At 41.7% G+C, this 15,880-nt stretch overlaps 1 protein-coding gene across 3 annotated transcripts in view; it reads right to left on the bottom strand.

Moving 5' to 3' along the window:
• Positions 1 to 15,880, bottom strand: part of SNX13 (sorting nexin 13) — a 159,549-nt gene that overhangs the window by 53,439 nt on the left and 90,230 nt on the right. For all 3 annotated transcript variants that reach the window (XM_088457349.1, XM_088457350.1, XM_088457351.1), the window contains 4 exons: positions 12,948 to 13,036; positions 9,936 to 10,035; positions 5,492 to 5,685; positions 966 to 1,070 (listed from right to left, as the gene is read on the bottom strand). In XM_088457349.1, the coding sequence (XP_088313475.1) occupies positions 966 to 1,070; positions 5,492 to 5,685; positions 9,936 to 10,035; positions 12,948 to 13,036 (488 nt within the window). The remainder of the gene's footprint in view (positions 1 to 965; positions 1,071 to 5,491; positions 5,686 to 9,935; positions 10,036 to 12,947; positions 13,037 to 15,880) is intronic.

Genomic DNA, 15,880 nt, shown 5'->3' with positions numbered 1-15,880 from the left:
ACTGCGTTGTGCCCGTGGATCCAGATCCAGCTATACCCCAAGGTCAACCCTGTGGACCCCCTATGGACCCTGAAGTAGAAATACAAGTGTCCCATATCAAATTAATTAGCGCAGTTTCATAAAGCCGATGGTCACATCCACTTACAAGACGCTACACCACCCAGGTGCTCTCAGGTGCTGCATGGTGTATTGAGATTAGGTGTATGAGGCCACATCTGTAGTAAAGAAACTGTAAAGCATTGTGCTTATGTAAGTACATCTATAAAGAAGAATATAAACGGCCACAAAACAAAGTATCTGAGTTTGTACAGAAATCAGCATGGGGCCAGAGTCCATATGGCACATCAACCCTATGAGATATTGGTAGATTAGTTACTAAGATATGCCAGGTGTGCAGGAACCAGAGCTGGAATAAGACCACATGGGACCAGAGGCAACATACTGGTTCGAGCCTCCTTCCCAACCTCCATTTGTTAAAAAAAATGGTTAAGGTCATCTGGGACCCGAAGAGCCCACAGGACCATAGGCAGAAGACTAGGTTGCCTCATGGATGACCAGGCCATGGCAGGAACCCACAGTCAGATAATGGAAAACTATAGGTTACTACTGTACACCCTTGCACTCATTAAATAACCCACTTACATGGCATGGCTCAACCACCACCATGTGCATGTACACAGCATATTCACTGGTCCCTTTTCTATTAACTCCTTCATTAGCATCAAAAACAAATTAAAGCTCTAGCACAATACTGGAATTCATACAGAAGACTGTTCTGCTGAGATCCTAAGCTATTGGATGTGCACATATTCATTAATGACCCATCGTCATGTAACAAACATTGTAGCTTCATTCGCCCTTTATATTCTGCAACTTGGATTCTGGTGTAATGTGAAAACTAAAGAAAATAAATGTACAATCAATCATTGATAGGCTGGATGTAACACGCGGGTGGAGGCACCTACCTTTCTCTGGACCTCATCAAAGATCTCAGGTGTCGGCTCCTCCTTGGTCACCACGTAATCTAACTTTGCTAGCAAGGTGTCATCAATTGGAACCCTAGGAGATGCCTGCAAGAGAGATTATTATTCTTCATGCAATGCTCATGTACGAAACGTGACACAGATGTAGGGCTGTGGTCGGAGACTATTTTGTGTGAAGTCGGTAGAAATGTACAGACCCAGACTCAAAATAAAAAATGATTATATAAATATCAGCGATCTCATTAACACATATACAGGTGCGTTGGTTCTGGTACAGTACTAATGATGGCTCTGATTTAGAGTTGGTGCAAATTACACTTTGGACAAATCATGTAGTGCTGCCAAGCAAGGTGTGCAAATGCTCTCTGTTTTAGCTTGCAATGAAAATACTGCATGATGTTATATGCTGCACACACATATACACTATATGGACAAAAGTATTTGGCCACACATGTTAATCATTGAATTGGGGTGTTTCAATCAGACCCGTTGCCACAGATGTATAAAATCAAGGCCCTAAGCCATGCAGTCTCCATCTGCAAACATTTGTGATACAAAATGGGTCATGACACTGGTACTGTGAAAGGATGCCACCTTTGTAATAAGACTGTTCGTGTATTTCATCCCTGCTGGATATTCCACGGTCACCTGTAAGTGATCTTATTAGAAAGTGGAAGTGTTTAGGAACAGCAGCAACTGTTAAAACCACAGAGCGGGGTCAACGACTGCTAAGGCGCATGGTGCGTAAAAGTTGCCAACGCTCTGCTGATTCCATAGCGGAAGAGTTCCAAACTTCCACTGGCATTAATGAAAGCACTAAAACTGTGCAGCGGGAGCTAAATTGAATGGGTTTCCATGGCCGTGCAGCTGCATGCAAGCCTCACATCCAAGCGTCAGATGGAGTGGTGTAAAGCACACAGACAGTGGAAAAAAAAAAAGTGTTCTGTGGAGTGACAAACCACGCTGTTTGGCAGTCAGATGGGCGAGTCTGGCTTTGGTGGATGCAGGGAGAACGTTACCTGTATGACTGCACTGTGCCAACTGTGAAGTTTGGTGGAGGAGAGATAATGGTATTGGGCTGTATTTCAGGGTTTTGGGCTAGGACTCTTATCTCCAGTGAAGGCCAATCTTAAAGCTTCAGCTTACCAAGACATTTTGGACAATGCTATGCTACCAACTTTGTGGCAACAGTTTGGGGATGGGCCTTTTCTATTCCAACATCACTGTTCCCCAGTGCACAAAGCAAGGACTATAAAGACATGGTTTGAGGAGTTCCGCGTGGAAGAACTTGACTGGCCTGCACAGAGCCCTGACCTCAACCCCATCGAGCAGCTTTGGGATGAACTCTAAGGGAGATTGCGCGCCAGGCCGCCTTCATGTCCAATATTAGTGCCTGACCTCATAAATGCTCTACAGAATGAATAAGCACAAATTGCCACAGAAACACTCCAAAATCTTGTGGAATGCCTTCCAAGGAGAGGAAGCTGTTATAGCTGTAAAAGGGGGACCAACTCTACATTAAAGTATATGTATTCAAATACAATGTCATCACAGTGCCTGTTAGTGTATTGGTCAGGCGTCCGAATACTTTTGTCCATATAGTGTATGTCAACTCTATTTTTACACGGTTGCAGAGCTAGGCTAGTCTGCGCCTCTATAACAACTTTTTAATTTGTATTAAATGCATAGTTTGTGGCATATTTATTCTCTTTGAAATTTACCAAAGTTTTCTTGTTCAGAAATTAATAAAATATTGTATGTTCAATCATGATTTATGTGGTGGTGGTAACAATGCCTTGTGTTACATTTATTACTTATAATATACATTTACCATTCATAAAAGAGTCAGACAGTAGTTTAATATAGGAGTTGAAGGTTTGGTGTATGGGCCCCACAGCCCTGCACAGATACTTTTCTTTACAGATGTGTCCTCATACATCTATCCTCCGTGCGCTACAAGTCGCGCTACACACAACGCATGAGTGCCATGTGACTCGGTAGCGCAGAGTGTCTTTTCGTACAAATTTTTCTCTTCAAATGTGTGTGACTTGCAGAGCGATGCAAATAGAACACACAAGCAGCTTCTGCCTATGTTCTGTGTGCGACTATGGGTGTATCTGCATGCAAAACGCTACGTTACAGTGTCAGCGGCTGTGACCCTGTGACGTAGCATTTCACATGCAGATACACCCGCAGCCGCACACAGAACACAGGCATGCTGCATATCATTTTAATCACAAGCTGCTTGTGCATTCTATGGCACCATTGTGCGAATAAGACATTTGAAGGTAAAAAGCTGCACGAAAAAACAGTTGGCGCTACAGAGTCACGCCACAACATCGCGCAACTAGAAGGGCTGTTTAACGCGCAAGGAGGCTAGGAGTATGTGGACACATCTGTAAATTGAGAATTTAACACTCATACATGGTTCCAACTTGTTGTCCTCTGCAAGATGTAGCAAACTGAATGATACCTGACTTCTGTAAATGATCCTACACTGAAGTAGTGCGAGAAAATTGGTGCCAGAAAAACTCAAAACTATAACTGCAGCAAAAATAAAGAGGAGAGTAAACAACCATATAGCCGGTAGTTGTGTGCTAATGTCTTTAAGACATCCAAAGTTCCGTGTTTTAGAATTCAAAAGTTCACCACTTAGGCACATATTCAAAAGCAGAAGGGGTTTTTCACGCAGTCATAAGGTTTTTCATATTCCAGGTAGAAAATCAGTCACTGTAATTTCTATAGGAATTACCACGGCTATTTTCTTGCAAACCCAGAGCAGGTCTAAACAATATACAAAAAATCCCTATTATAAGCTTAAAATGTTGGGGACCACTTCGGAACCCCTTGGCCACCCCCTAATGACGAGACAATTGAAAGTTTTTAATTAGCCTAATTGCCCAATAATTACATGTCATTATTGGTTGTTAAAATAATTACTACAAATTATCCCAAAATCAAGGATTTATTTATGCACTACAAATTAAAATTATTTTTTAAATATAGGATTTTATTTTTAATTGGCCTAAAATTACCCCAAAATCACATTTTTCTACTGTTATTTAGCATTTTTGTTTTATTCGTTTGTAATAAAAATAATGGACCTCCTTCAGAGGCGGTCGCAAGAAGCTATCGCTCTCTCTGAATGAGGGCGGCTGCTTCTTGTTTTTTGGTGCGGCCTCCTGGTCGCAAGCTAAGCTGTGGGTTACCACCCACAGCTTAGCTAGGGACCAGGGTGATGGTCGCGATGGTGATTACCATCACGACCATCAGGGCTTGCGACCAGACCCTAAGGTTGGGCCTAGGCACTCGTAAGCCCCAGGGAGCTTTCCGCTCTGATGGAGCAGGAAGCTCCCCACTGACATCACTGCTGAAGTCAGTGCGGCCGCCCACAAAACGGTAGGCATTCGTTAAGGAACGCCTCCGTTTTGGAAACCACCCCCCCCGGCCCGCCTACAAAAAGGGGCGAGCTGTCGATCAACATCGACACCCGCCCCTTTTGTATTGAGCTCCGGAGCAAGAGAGTTTCTCTCTCGCTCCAGGGCTTGCGCACGCGCAGTGCGGCCGCTGCGCATGCGCAGGGCTACCCATCGACCCGGTTGCGAGCACACCAGTGCTTGCGACTGGGTCTGAATGACCCCCAAAGTTAGCTTGTTACCATTTTTTTTAAAATGCATAACTTCTCTATTTGCTGCATTTTTAAAGAGCAATTTATTGTCCTTTGAGACAGTAATAACCATTATTACTGTAACCCAATGTTTTATTTTGGGGTTTTTTTCCGGCGGGGGGTTGCAGACTGTTCCAACTTTTTTTTTTTTTCTACATTTCCCGCTGGGTTTTGCCCGAAAAAAGTTTTGCAACAGATTTTTACCATTGGATACCGCAGGAATGGGATCGCGCGTACCCGCGGCAATACAAAATTGGTCGAGATGCTTGCGCACATTTTTGTGGTTAAAACCTTTGCAGCCAATAGGATATGCCCCTTAGCTTGGGTATTTCCAAGAAACCTACATTCATATGTGTCGTAGTTCACCACTTCCCTTTATGAATGTAAGCTCTTGGGCAGAGCCCTCTTTCTCCCCCTGGTCTTCTTGTACAATCCTTACCAACGGTGCTCCTTGTCTTTTATAACCTTGGCCCCCTCGGTAACTCGGACCCTGCCTGGTCGCCCCTACCATGGGTGCAGGGTCATAGTGAGCTGTTGTGCCTTATACTGCGACTCATCACTGCCTGCGCCTACACATTATATTACGTTGCCCTACCCTTCCCTCTGTACTTGTCACTCCCTGTCCATGGATTACATGCTATGTTTGTATTTGTTCCTTATACTTATGCGATTGTTCACGTGTATCATATTTGTGTGGTTTATTTTAATTTTTAGGTCTACTCCATGAACAACAGTGCATACACTTTGTGGCACCTATAAGATTGCAATATTATAACAATAACATAAATGGGTTTTTAAAATCTCGGATTACAATTAATGTTCAAATCTGCTACAGTTGTACCTTTTCTGATAAGTACTGGTCAAATACTCCAACAGCAGCTGCTCTTAAAAGGCTCATAGTTTGGTTGGCTTGATGTTTCCCATCCCTTTGTCGGCTATGTAACACCTCGAGTTGCTGCTGTGCCGTCACCCGGTAACCCTCCACCGTAAGCCAGAAGAAGAGGTGTGCCTGTCCTCCGGTCTGCTGCATAAAATCTACACAGGAACATTCATATCAGTGACACAGGAAACAGGCAGAAAAACATAAGGAATACTAGGAAGCAGAACACTTTGCTCCATAGAAAGTTTGTATGACAAAACTAATTGACACTTTTTTTTGCTCCTTTCAGTTAAATGAGAAAATAAAACAAACAGTCCACAAGTTTTTAAGTACAAAAGCAAAACTGCTACTATAACAACTCAATAATAAAAAATAATAAAATGTAGATGCATAAAAATAAGTAAATAAAATTGCTATATATATATATATATATATATATATATATATCTGATTGCAATAATTGCTGTTGTCCTCTTCAGTCTCGATGGCTGCACTCTATGCATTCATAATGTGCTGGTCTGTTTGGTATATTATTCTAGAAGGTCTAACCAAAGCTATAAAGGTGCCCACACACATACCGATCTGCACACGATCCCACGATGTGTGCGATTTCCCCTGAATTCTCCCCCGGCAGCTCCTACACACGATTTGGAGTAAAAAGCATAAGATCTATCGTGCTTCTTAACTTTTTTTTTTCCCAGTGCATTTTGTTCCAGATTGTCAGATCTGCCCTACTGCACGGCAGATCTGACGATGCGACGTGCGACCAGCGGGGACGCGCATCGCATCGTGAGTTAGGACTCACGATTTGGCAATATTTTACACGATCTGTTGTCACGATTCGTCAGAATCGGCCAGATCGTGTAAAATATCGCTATGTGTGTGGGCACCTTAAGACTGGTGCACCCACCTAGTACAGGTTATTATAAGAAGACAATGTACAATGCAAAGTCATTCCTAATTATGAAAAGCAGGAGGTGGTCAGCTCTTAGGGCTGGCAGAAAAGAGCAAAAAAAAAAAAGTAGCTTCTATTGTGTTGTTGGGTTTAACATCAAATGACCAATTTACAGCAAAACGGCGATGTGCATTAATAGACCCAATGATATTGATTTTAGAATATATTTGCCAATTCAGACCTTCCCACGATTTTTTTTTGCCCTCGATATACTTCCAAACACAAAATTATGATAAACAAAAAATGCTAAAAGGGCTAAATAAACAAATAAGCCCAAGAAACTCTTAGGAGTAATTATCGGCTTCGGGTATTGTGGTTGCATGAATTTATCTAAATGATAACTAGCCCCAGTCTCTGCACTGCAGCCTACTGTACATACTCCGAAAGAGAGCAATAGTAACTTTACTTTCTAAAATGTTCATGAAAATTTAGGTATTGTTCCAAGTATGACTCCAAACAATAAAGCATTATTAATATCACTATACACCCAAGCAGTGCTGTCAGACTAGGATTATGGCTTTATAACAGCACCCTGACCACCAGCTGCTAAGTATTTCTGTAAAACAAATACAATTTTTGTGTGTGGGTTAGGGGGGGTGTAAGGGGTTTGCAAAGGCTTGATTTTGTAGTGTGTGTGGCCAGCTCACGAATAGAGCATGATTAGCACATAACAAATCTGTCTCAAACTAAGTGTAGTGTATGTAAAACATCAGACATGTAAAGGGCCATTAGATGCAACAGTAGGGCCAGCCTGCCTGAGCTGAATGCTCTTTGTTCCCCTGATGTAGGCACTACTCCACAATCCAAGTCCCCATCTTTGCAGAGCATTGGATCAAGTCCAGGACTCCGAAGGAGCAGCAGCAGAACCTAGCACCGGCCCCGGACATATATGCACATGCTGGTCTCCTTATATACTGCATAGTGTATGTAATGGAGTATTAATAATTAGCAATATAGATGGACTATAGACTAGTACAGGCTATGGAGATAAGACTTTCTGTATCAATCATATTTAGCTATATAAATTACCTAAGTTGTCAAGAAAAGGTTAAACATCCCAAAATAAATATGCACACATATTATAACCAGTAGGACACAGAACTGAGATTTCTAAGCACACATTCTCCCACCCCTTGGTAAGATGTCTGTCTCTTCTTGCTAGCAACTGCTCCCTGATCTCTCTGTCTGGTGTGCTGATTGAGTGCTCAGATCTACACACACAGTAGGCTCATACTTGCCGACATTCAGCTCCCTCCTTCCGGGAGGGAGCTGAATGCCTGCATTGTGTGGGGGGCGTGGCCGGGTTATGATGCCGGAAAAAAGGCATTGTGAAGCAGGGGGCAGAGCCACGATGACGCGATTCAGCACAAATCGCGTCATCGGGCCCCCCGGCAGCGGGGGTTTTTACTAGTAGTCTGGGGGGGTAGGCGGCAGCCGGGAGGCTTGCCTGTCTTTCCGGGGGGTCGGGAGCGGCACCCGATATTCGGGAGGCTCCCGACCAAGTCGGGAGGGTAGGCAAGCCTGAGTAGGCTTAGTAGGAGAAGCTGCTGCCACTTGGCATGAGGAGCAGCTGTTACATCCCTTATACTGCGTGTTGCGTCCGCAGCTCTCGTAAAACCATATTATTTAACACTGATATTGCACTCATGATATGGGCCAACTGGAAACACCCCCTGCATTTGCCTATGCAATTATAAATAAGAAAAAATGACAAATGATATAAACAGCAAAATGCAGCACGTTTTGCTTTTAATATCATTACAGTTTAAAATTTTCAGTTTAAACACACGGGGCCGTATTCAATTTGAAGCGAAAAGCCGTTGTCGCGTGTTTTTGGCTAAAACTTTTCGCCAATGATATCATGTTCGCCTGTTTGGATTTTCCTCCGTATTCAATTTGAAAGACTTTACGCCTAGGCGGAAAGTCAATGCAATGTAATAGGCAAAAAAGTTTCGCCTATGAATAGTAGGCGGAAAAAAGTGCAGAATTGGGGTTTTGGGGTGCAACGTTGTGGGAACACCCGTGCACCCTTCAGATAGTCCCCCAAAGGTAAACGGTGTCAAATAATTAAAAAAAAAAAAAAAAACACTTTAGGACACCCCAAAAAATTACTTTGAATTTGGGGGCGGAAAGAAAAAATGTTGGGGGACAAAGTTAAAAACTAGCGAACTTGACTCTAGGTGTTTTTTTTATTGCAGGTGCATTTTTCACAATTTTTTTCAACTTAACTTTAGCAACTTTTAAATATGCTGGTCCCCATTTTCAAGTTCCCCAAATTTGCTGGGATAAGTTATTTTCTGGAAAAAATGCTCCTGAATACTATTCTTCATCACTTATTGAACAACGCTATTTAGCAGCTATTGATCCCGATTAAAAACACCAAATAACTTCACCAAGCCAAATCGGAAGGTACCATAGTGAACCCCCATGTCAGAGCATCTTTTGGGGGGTGTCAGGCTGATTTTCCCAAATCTGACAGCACTTTCCACCTGTTCAAGTTTCGCCGGGTCCCGTTTTCGCGTACTTCCATATTGAATACGGGGTAAAGCGGGTCGGCCGCAATACTTTTCCGCCTACAAAAGACGTGATGTAGGTGAAAAGTCTGGGAGGCGAAAAAGTATTGCGGAGCCATTCTCATTGAATGCGGCTCACAGAGAAGCAGCGACTTAATAAATGTACCCGTATGTGTGAACGCATCCTGCAATACAGCAAACTATGGGGCTAATTCAGAGATGTACGCTAGTTTCAAATGTATTAGCCTCACATTGTACATCAAACAACTAACGGACATAGAATATTATGTATTTTCTTGGCTAACAACTACATAGAAGAAATAATAATGACTGTTTACTGTTTAAGGCATAGGTCTTCAAACTTGGCCCTCCAGCTGCTGTGGAACTACACATCCCAGCATGCACTACCACCTTCTTGATATAACAGCATGCTAAAACTATGGCAGTGCATGCTGGGATGTGTAGTTCCACAGCAGCTGGAGGGCCAAGTTTGAAGACCCCTGGTTTAAGGTAATAAAACATCTCCAAAAAGTGAGTAGTACGTACAGTTTGAGATGTTTGTTATATAGCTACAATAGTTTTAGTAGATTTTCATATGTAACCACTGTTGACAGCACAGAACGGTGATACTATAATTGCCTATGTATTGTATACAGGGGTTTTAAACTTTCAGATAAGCTTTCATGGCTCACTGGTGCTTTAGGTTTTTATTTATTTATTTTTTTGTTGGCCAACACAACTTTACTCTGAACGTTGTATGCGATTTTTGTCAGGGAATGACTGTGATGTATCGATAGGAGACAGAAAAGAATGATGTAAAGCCACAAAGAGAACACAAAATAAAATCATGTTCATCTGACACACTGCATGTTTCTGCTGTACATAAAAAATACAGTAACTTTACCCTGTTTGTGGAATTTGATTGATCTGGACTCACCCATAAAAAACTGTAGTGCAACATTGTGTACGAGAATTTTGTCCAGGGGGACTGTGCAAAGTTTTCCATAGTTTGCAGCCAACTTCACAGTATCAATTTCCTGCAGGAGATGTACAACATGAGATCAGGATTCCAGGACTAATATTAATAAGTATCACAATGACTGTACCAGCACAGGTAAACACAATGGGCTAGGTCAGAGGTTCTTTACGTTTTCATTCTGAAGTAAAGAACTTCTGGGCTAGATGAATGTATGATTACCAAAAACACTTTTGTTGCAATTCTTTCTCTATGTATTGTAGATGGACAAACAGCACATAACCTTCACCATGGTATAAACAGTGGACATGATCAGAACTCTTGTATTGTAATATTCCTTGTATATACTGTCAGGTGCATAAATATTGGGACATTTACAAAATTTTCATATTTTGGCCTCTATTCACCACCACAATGGCTTTGAAATGAAACAAACAAGATGTGCTTTAACTGCAGACTTTCAGATTTAATTTGAGGGTAATTACATCCAAATCAGGTGAACGGTGTAGGAATTACAATGGTTTCTATATGTGCCTCCCACTTTTTAAGGGGCCAAAAGTAATGGGACAAAGTAAACAATCCTAAATCAAACTTTCACTTTTTAATACTTTGTTGCAAATCCTATGCAGGCAATTACAGCCTGAAGTCTGGAACGCATAGACATCACCAGACGCTGGGTTTCATCCCTGGTGATGCTCTGCCAAGCCTCTACTGCAAATGTCTTCAGTTCCTGCTTGTTCTTGGGGCATTTTCCCTTTATGAAGTGAAATGCATGCTCAATCGGATTCAGGTCAGGGGGTTGACTTGGCCATTGCATAACTATTCACTTTTTAGCCTTAAAAAAAACTCTTTGGTTGCTTTTGCAGTATGCTTCGTGTCATTGTCCATCTGCACTGTGAAGCGCCGTCCAATGAGTTCTGAAGCATTTGACTGAATATGAGCATATAATATTGCCCGAAACACTTCAGAATTCATTCTGCTGCTTTTGTCAGCAGTCACATCATCAATAAATACAAGGGAACCAGTTCCATTGGCAGCCATACATGCCCACGCCATGAGACTACCACCACCATGGTTCACTGATGAGGTGGTATGGTATGAGCAGTTCCTTTCCTTCTCCATACTCTTCTCTTCCAATCACTCTGGTACAAGTTGATCTTTTGTCTCATCTGTCCATAGGATGTTGTTCCAGAACTGTAATGGCTTTTTTAGATGTTGTTTGGCAAACTCTAATCTGGTCTTCCTGTTTTTGAGGCTCACCAATGGTTTACATCTTGTGGTGAACCCTCTATGTTCACTCTTGTGAAGTCTTCTCTTGATTGTTGACTTTGACACATATACACCTACCTCCTGGAGAGTGTTCTTGATTTGGCCAACTGTTGTGAAGGGGTTTTTCTTCACCAGGGAAATAATTCTTCTGTCATCCACCACAGTTGTTTTCTGTGGTCTTCCAGGTCTTTTGGTGTTCCTGAGCTCTCCGATGCGTTCTTTCTTTTTAAGAATGTTCCAAACAGTTGATTTGGCCACACCTAATGTTTTTGCTATCTCTCTGATGGGTTTGTTTTGATTTTTCAGCCTAATGATGGCTTGCTTCACTGATAGTGACAGCTCTTTGGATCTCGTATTGAGAGTCGACAGCAACTGATTCCAAATGCAAATGTCACACCTAGAATCAACTCCAGACCTTTTACCTGCTTAATTTATAATGAAATAACGAGGGAATAGCCCACACCTGTCCATGAAATAGCTTTTGAGTTGGTAGTCCCATTACTTTTGGCCCTTAAATTGTGGGAGGCACATATAGAAACTGTTGTAATTCCTACACCGTTCACCTGATTTGGATGTAATTACCCTCAAATTAAATCTGAAAGTCTGCAGTTAAAGCACACCTTGTTTGTTTAATTTCAAAGCCATTGTGGTGGTGAATAGAGGCCAAAATATGAAAATTCTGTCAATGTCCCAATATTTAAGCACCTGACTGTATTTATGCATACAGCAAAGCCTAATATCCATTAGACTGGGTTAAATAATTGGTACTGGTCTATTATGCATGGGGTGGTATACGAGTTTGACGTTCTGGATATACACATTCAGAATGTTGACGTTGTCTGTATGTCGTGTTCAGAATGTCGACATGGACTCAAAGTCGACATTTGACATTCAATGTCGTCCCTGAAGTAATACTGACATGTTCAACAGAGTACTATTTTACCCTAACCCTCATATATTCATAATGTAGATATGCATAACAACGACATGTCGACAATCTAAACCATTCGATATCATAACAAATAAAAAGAAAAAAAGAAAAAAGTACTCACTTTTCAGGGGCACAATCTATATCAGTCCATATAAAAAATATAAACTTTTAATATGTTTCATAAAAATTTTGAAACACTTCATTGGAGTAAGTAGAAAATCAGACCTGTCAGTCTCCACGCCTGGAATTATTCAATTAATTGACATTTTCCAAACGCAGGAAACCATGGGTTAACATGCGCTAACCCATAGATTCTACGTAAAGTCCTGGAATCTATGGGTATCGCCGCGTGTTAAAATGCAGAGTCCGCATTTTAGTGCAGATTTTTCCTCGCAGCTCCTGAAACTGCAAGAAAAAATCCTGCATCTAGGGATTAGCGCGCAGGGTTCCATCAGCTAATTGTATCGGGCAGTGCCGACAAATAGCCGTGCGGTAAACCGCATGGTTAATTGGATATGCCCCCATATATTAAACATGGGTTTATCCTTTAAAAATTGTGATTTAACATTATAGTTATACTTTTATCAAAACTCAAATTTAAAGGAAGGATGATAAACACAGGTACTAAGGCCGACATTCCACGTAGTGGTAAGAATAAGAGTAGCATCAAAAACATGTTAAAATTAAAGCATTAATTACATGTTTCTTTAGCATACCCACTACAAAATTATTCATATTAATCTTTTTGAAATAAAGTAGTGTAAATAACTTACTTTTCCAGACTGCAATCTCTGTATTCTTGTTTCACATACTTTCTTTACAAATAGTAAACTGTTTATCTGGTTTTTTATAGTGTTGATATCTAAGACAAGAAACAAAAAAAAACACATGGCATCGTCACAGACTATACAACCTAATCATGTGTATGAGTGCAACCATCAGCAAGACAGTGGGGTGGAATCCAATACGCATATATGAATTATGGGTGTAAAGTAAGCTGTCTTCATCCAATCATTTTAAGCCGCAACACTAAAATATTAAATATCCTTAGTTTAAATTATGTAGAAGACAGCGGTATTATAGAGAGCAATATAGCTTTTTACTATTTAGAGGATGCAATAACTTCTCTTGGAATGCAATTGAGAGAAATGTGAGTCACAGCAAACAGACCCTGAGATGTAACAAACATTCATACTAGTTATTATTACTACATTGCCTGATAATGGGTGAAGGATATACAGTGCATCTGGAAAGTATTCACAACGCTTCACTTTTTCCACATTTTGTTATGTTACAGCCTTATTTCAAAATGGAATAAATTCATTTTTGTCCTCAAAATTCTACACACAATACACCATAATGACAACGTGTAAAAAGTTTTTTTTGCTACTTTTGCAAATTTAATAAAAAAAAAAAATAAAAAAAAAGAAATCACACGTACATAAGTATTCACAGCCTTTGCTCAATACTTTGTTGATGCACCTTTGGCAGCAATTACAGCCTCAAGTCTTTTTGAAAATGATGCCACAAGCTTGGAACACATATCTTTGGGCAGTTTCGCCCATTCCTCTTTGCAGCACCTCTCAAGCTCCATCAGGTTGGATGAGAAGCATCGGTGCACAGCCATTTTCAGATCTCTCCAGTGATGTTCAATTGAGTTCAAGTCTGGGCTCTGGCTAGGCCACTCAAGGACATTCACAGAGTTGTCCTGAAGCCACTCCTTTGATATCTTGGCTGTGTGCTTAGGGTCGTTGTCCTGCTGAAAGATGAACCGTCGCCTCGCCCCAGTCTGAGGTCAAGAGCGCCCTGGAGAAGGTTTTCATCCAGGATGTCTCTGTACATTGCTGCTTTAATCTTTTCCTCTATCCTGACTAGTCTCCCAGTTCCAGTCACTGAAAAACATCCCCACAGCATGATGCTGCCACCACCATGCTTCACTGTAGGGATGGTATTGGCCTGGTGATGAGCGGTGCCTGGTTTGCTCCAAACATAACACCTGGCATTCACGCCAAATAGTTCAATCTTTGTCTCATCAGACCAGAGAGTTCTTCAGGTGCATTTTGGCAAACTCCAGGTGGGCTGCCATGTGCTTTTTACTAAGGAGTGGCTTCCATCTGGCCACTCTACCATACAGGCCTGATTGGTGGATTGCTGCAGAGATGGTTGTCCTTCTGGAAGGTTCTCCTCTCTCCACAGAGGAATGCTGTAGCTCTGACAGAGTGACCATCGGGTTCTTAGTCACCTCACTGACTAGGGTCCTTCTCCCCCAATCGCTCAGTTTAGGCGGCCGGCCAACTCTAGGAAGAGTCCTGGTGGTTCCGAATTTCTTCCAGTTACGGATGATGGAGGCAACTGTACTCATTGGGACCTTCAAAGCAGCAGATTATTTTCTGTACCCTTCCCCAGATTTGTGCCTCGAGACAATCCTGTCTCGGAGGTCTATAGACAATTCCTTGGACTACATGCTTGGTTTGTACTCTGACATGCACTGTCAAGTGTGGGACCTTATACAGAAACGTGTATGTCTTTCAAAATCATGTCCAATCAACTGAATTTACAACAGGTGGACTCCAATTAATCTGTAGGAACATCTCAAGGATGATCAGTGTAAATAGGATGCACCTGAGCTCAATTTTGAGCTTCATGGCAAAGGCTGTGAATATGTACATGTGATTTCTTAGTGGGGGTTTTTTTTTTTTATTCAATTTGCAAAAAAAAAAAAAAAAAACTTTTTACACGTTGTCATTATGGGGTATTGTATGTAGAATTTTGAGGGCAAAAATTAATATATTCCATTTTGGAATAAGGCTGTAACATAACAAAATGTGTAAAAAGTGAAGCGTTGTGAATACTTTCCGGATGCACTGTATACAACCTAGTGACAAATAGGGCAAAATAAAAGTTTGCTAGACCACCACTGATTAACAACAGTCTCTGGCCAAGGCATGCTCATTGTCCACTGTGTTACAATCTCATCACAACACGGAATCCGCTGAACCGCAGTCGAGAGGTTGGGACAGGTTTGATTAACAGACCAATTGATCCAGCTGTTTTCAAGATGTGAACGTTTATACACTGGTCCTGATTCACAGATACATGCTAATGCAATAGCAGCTGCGATCCGGCATGCAGCTGCCGTGCAAAAACAATACAAATGTCGCAGATGGAGGGGATATGTATTGATACTCCCACCGGGGCCACTGCATACACACATGCAGCCGCCGTCGCAGATCATTCGATAAACGGCCATCTCAGGAGCGCTATGGTCACGCAGAATGGCCGCCTAAACAAGAATTACTTTATCTGTGTATGGAATCGCAGTAGCAGGCTGAGATAAGCAAACATATACAGATTATTATTCCTTTCATGTAGTTGCTAGCTGAGAAAATACAAGCTGACTGGTGATAAACTCTTCAGAAAGTGAGTAGTACGTAAAGTATGAGATGATTGTCATATAGCTACAATTTATGTATGTCCAGGATCGCAGCTGTAGGCAAGCCCAGAAAACGGTCGCGAGACGTGTCTGCGTTTTTTGCCGCCCCCTCCACGTAACCGCCCCCAAACAGTCCCTGAATGTCAAGTACTTTGCAAAGAAATCCACACTGCGAGCGGAATTGCTAAAATACCTTAAGTGTGTGTGCAGGGCGACCAATACTTGCTCAACTGTTAAATATCAGCATTGCGTACATATCTGAATCAGGTTCAC

Source organism: Taudactylus pleione, unplaced genomic scaffold, assembly GCF_031769625.1.
Source record: "Taudactylus pleione unplaced genomic scaffold, aTauple2 ptg000758l, whole genome shotgun sequence".
In the NCBI taxonomy this organism is placed as follows: Eukaryota; Metazoa; Chordata; class Amphibia; order Anura; family Myobatrachidae; genus Taudactylus; species Taudactylus pleione.
Note: the sequence above shows the minus strand (reverse complement) of the source record. Positions and strands in the feature narration are given on the sequence as shown.